Genomic DNA, 3,666 nt, shown 5'->3' on the forward strand with positions numbered 1-3,666 from the left:
AGTAGTGCCGGAGCTCTCACAATGGTTGGAGGAGCCACAGTGCCTCTCTCTGGGACTGAGTAGCCCCAGGGCTCGCTTGGTGCCCTGGAGTAGCCCCAGGGCTCACTTGGTGCCCTGGAGTAGCCCCAGGGCTCGTGCAGTGCGCAGCAGCCCCCGGGCTGCCCCGAGGCAGGGCCAGCAGCAGGACAGGACCTGCGGTGGCCGCAGCGATGGCCCACGAGGACGTGAGCTATTACCGGGGGCAGTACAAGGAGAGGCTCCTGTCCCTGCTCAGGTCAGGGCTCCTCCAGCCTCCCCCCGGGCCTCCACGGCCCCTTCCCTGCCGTGCCAAGCTCCCGTCCCTCGCCTGCTCCTGTCCCGGCTGGGCTGGGCTGGGGGGCCGCGCTGCCGGGGGGGTCCGAGGTGGGGCTGGGGTCCTGCCCACCCCTGGGACACAGCCCCGCTCCAGGGCACCCTGCCGGGATGCCGTGCGAGCTGGGGACGTGCGTGGCAGGGAGCTGCAGGGGGCAGAGGAGGACTCCACCAACTCCTTCATCTGCGTCCTGAGGAAGATGAAGGAAGTGCGGCTGGTGGAGAAGGTGGTGGAGGAGACGGAGGAGGTGAGGAAGCTCAGAGGCGGCTGGGGCGTGGCTGGGCGGCTTTGCAGGGTGGCAGGGCAGGCGGGGAGTGGCTCTAGCTGGGACAGCCTTGTCACCCTCGCTCCGCTGCTGCCAGGCCTTCGCGGACAGGATGGAGACCCTCGCCGAGCAGTGGAGGGACCTGCACGCCAGGAGGGCCCAGCTGAAAGCCCACGTGGTGACATCTGGGACGACTGTAAAGGTACCCCTGGCACCCCTGGCACACCTGGCACACCTGGAACATGTAGCACACCTGGCACACCTGCAATACCTGGCACACCTGATACACCTGGCACACTTGGTACCCCTGGTACTCCTGGCACACCTGATACACCTGGCACACTTGATACACCTGCAATACCTGGCACACTTGGCACACTTGGCACACTTGGTACCCCTGGCACACGTGGCACACCTGATACCCGTGGTACTTCTGGCACATCTGATAAACCTGGCACATCTCATACACCTGCCACACATGGCACACCTGGAATACCTGGCACACCTGGAATACCTGGCACACCTGATACTCCTGCTACTCCTGGCACAGCTGGCACACGTGGCACATCTCATACACCTGGAACACCTGGAACATGTAGCACATCTGATAAACCTGGCACATCTCATACACCTGCCACACATGGCACACTTGGAATATATGGCACACCTGGAATACGTAGCACACCTGATACTCCTGGCACTCCTGGCATGGCTGGCACACGTGGCACATCTCATACACCTGGTACTCCTGGCACTCCTGGCACATCTGATACACCTGGCACATCTCATACCCTTGCCACACATGGCACACCTGGAATACATGGCACACCTGGTACTCCTGGTACTCCTGGCACAGCTGGCACACGTGGCACATCTCATACACCTGGAACATCTGGAACATGTAGCACATCTGATAAACCTGGCACATCTCATACACCTGCCACACATGGCACACTTGGAATACCTGGCACACCTGGCACTCCTGGCACTCCTGGCACAGCTGGCACACTGCCCCTGCTCACCAGCTCCTCTGCCCCGCAGGAGCCTCGGCCCAGCGCTCCCAGCCGAGGCTGCCCTGGGGCCGGAGCTGCGGGAGCAGGGATGTGTGCCCTGTGCCCCTGGGCGAGGGGCGTTCTGGAGGGCACAGCCCCAGCCCGGGTGCTGCCCAGCCAAAGGGACAGGGAGGCAGCGGTGCCGAGAGCTGGGCTCTCCTCTCTGGAGGCTCTCCTGAGTGACCCAGCTCTGCCTTCCCCTGCCTCCCTCCCCCTCTGGCTGTGGCTGCTGCTGGAAACCTCCCCAGGAGAATGAAAGGCTGAGAACCCAAGCTCTGAAGAAAGCCAAAGAAGAGAAAGAGGAGAATTCAAAAAAGGAGAGTGAGCTCTTGAGGGCTAGGAGGGAACTGGAATCCCTGAGAAAAAAGCACCAGAAACTCTCCAAAAAGTTGCTGAAGTACTCCCCGTTCAAGAAGTACCTGGAGGATGTGGTGGAGAATTCACAGGTGAGCTTGGACGTGGCTCAGGGAGGGCTCCCCTGGCTTTGAACCACAGGGATGAGGCAAGGCCAGGGAAATCAGCCCCCGACCAAACCCAGAGACTCCAGGTGGGCTGGGAGGGGCTCCCTGGCCACCAAGGTGGGCCACAGGGAGCAGGGTCAGGAGAGGAGAACCAGGACAGGGGAGGGCAGGGCAGGGGGTCCCTGACTCCCGGGAGGGCAGGGCAGGGTGTCCCTGACCCCAGGGAGGGCAGGGCAGGGTGTCCCTGACCCCAGGGAGGGCAGGGCAGGGCAGGGTGTCCCTGGCCCCAGGGAGGGCAGGGCAGGGCAGGGTGTCCCTGACCCCAGGGAGGGCAGGGCAGGGTGTCCCTGACCCCAGCCAGGGCAGGGTGTCCCTGACCCCAGCCAGGGCAGGGCAGGGTGTCCCTGACCCCAGGGAGGGCAGGGCAGGGTGTCACTGACCTCAGGACCTGTGCTGCAGTTCCGTGACATTGATGACGTCATCAGCTACTACAAGGCGCTGCTGAGGACCCGCAAGGACCTGCTGCAGTCCCAGTGGTGGCACCGGCAGCTGATGGAGCAGGGCAAGGGCCTGCAGCAGCAGCTCAGGGCAGAGAGGGAGACTGAGATGCTCCAGTGCAGGAACGACCTGGTGCAGCTCAGGGAATCCTTTGCCCAGGCTCAAAGTGACATCCGGCAGTGGGTAAGGAGCTGAGAGGTGGCTGGGGGGGCAGGACTGGCTCCTCCTGCAGCCAGGGGCTCGTGGTAGGGCCCAGCAGCAGTTGGGGGTGGGAGGAGATTCCCCATCCCCATCCCCATCCCCATCCCCATCCCCATCCCCATCCCCATCCCCATCCCCATCCCCATCCCCATCCCCATCCCATCCCCATCCCACCCCATCCCATCCCGGGCCTGCAGGAGGAGGAGTGAGAGCCCGGTGGGGGGCAGGTTTGTCACCAAGGGCGGTGACAGTGGCAGCCCTGCAGGGCTGGCAGGGAGGGTGTGCCGGGGTGGGCACTGCAGGGTGGGCAGCACACTGGGCTGGCCCCTGGCTCTGCTCTGCTCCCAGCACACTGGGCTGGGGTCTCCAGCCGGGGTCCCGGGGCTGAAGCAGCCCTGCTGGGACTGTCTCGTGTCCCCAGGAGGAGCGCTGGGCCCAGGTGCAGGACAGGGCTGCCAGGAAGGCCGTGGAGCTGAGGTCCCTCACTATGGCCATCCACGGCCTGTTCCACGCCGCCAGCGCGCGGCTGCAGCCGCAGGGCAGGGTGGCAGCTGGGGACAGCCACCGGCAGCTGGACATGGTAACGTGGGCACAGCCCCGTCCTGACAGGACAAGCAGCAGGAATGGCTCCCCCAGGGCGAGGGGAGCCCCCAGACCCAGCACAGCCTCCCTCCTCCCTGGGGTCCCTGGCAGGGAATGGTGGGGACACCGGGCAAACCTGTCCCTCCCCAGGGGGGGGGAGTGGGCCTGGGGGCAGCAGGGGGCAGGCACAGACAGGGGGTGCAGGGACAGGGGATGGAGGGACACAGGGGTGCAGGGATGTGGGGATGGAGGGAC

General features: G+C 64.9%; 1 protein-coding gene across 1 annotated transcript; it reads left to right on the top strand.

Moving 5' to 3' along the window:
* The first annotated feature begins 209 nt into the window (after positions 1–209).
* Positions 210–2,157, top strand: CCDC42 (coiled-coil domain containing 42). Its single transcript, XM_059864729.1, has 3 exons — positions 210–599; positions 655–819; positions 1,891–2,157. The coding sequence occupies exons 1-3, from the start codon at positions 210–212 to the stop codon at positions 2,155–2,157; spliced, it is 822 nt and encodes a 273-aa protein (XP_059720712.1).
* The last annotated feature ends 1,509 nt before the right edge of the window (positions 2,158–3,666 follow it).

This window comes from Haemorhous mexicanus, chromosome 20 (genome assembly GCF_027477595.1).
Source record: "Haemorhous mexicanus isolate bHaeMex1 chromosome 20, bHaeMex1.pri, whole genome shotgun sequence".
Taxonomy (NCBI): Eukaryota; Metazoa; Chordata; class Aves; order Passeriformes; family Fringillidae; genus Haemorhous; species Haemorhous mexicanus.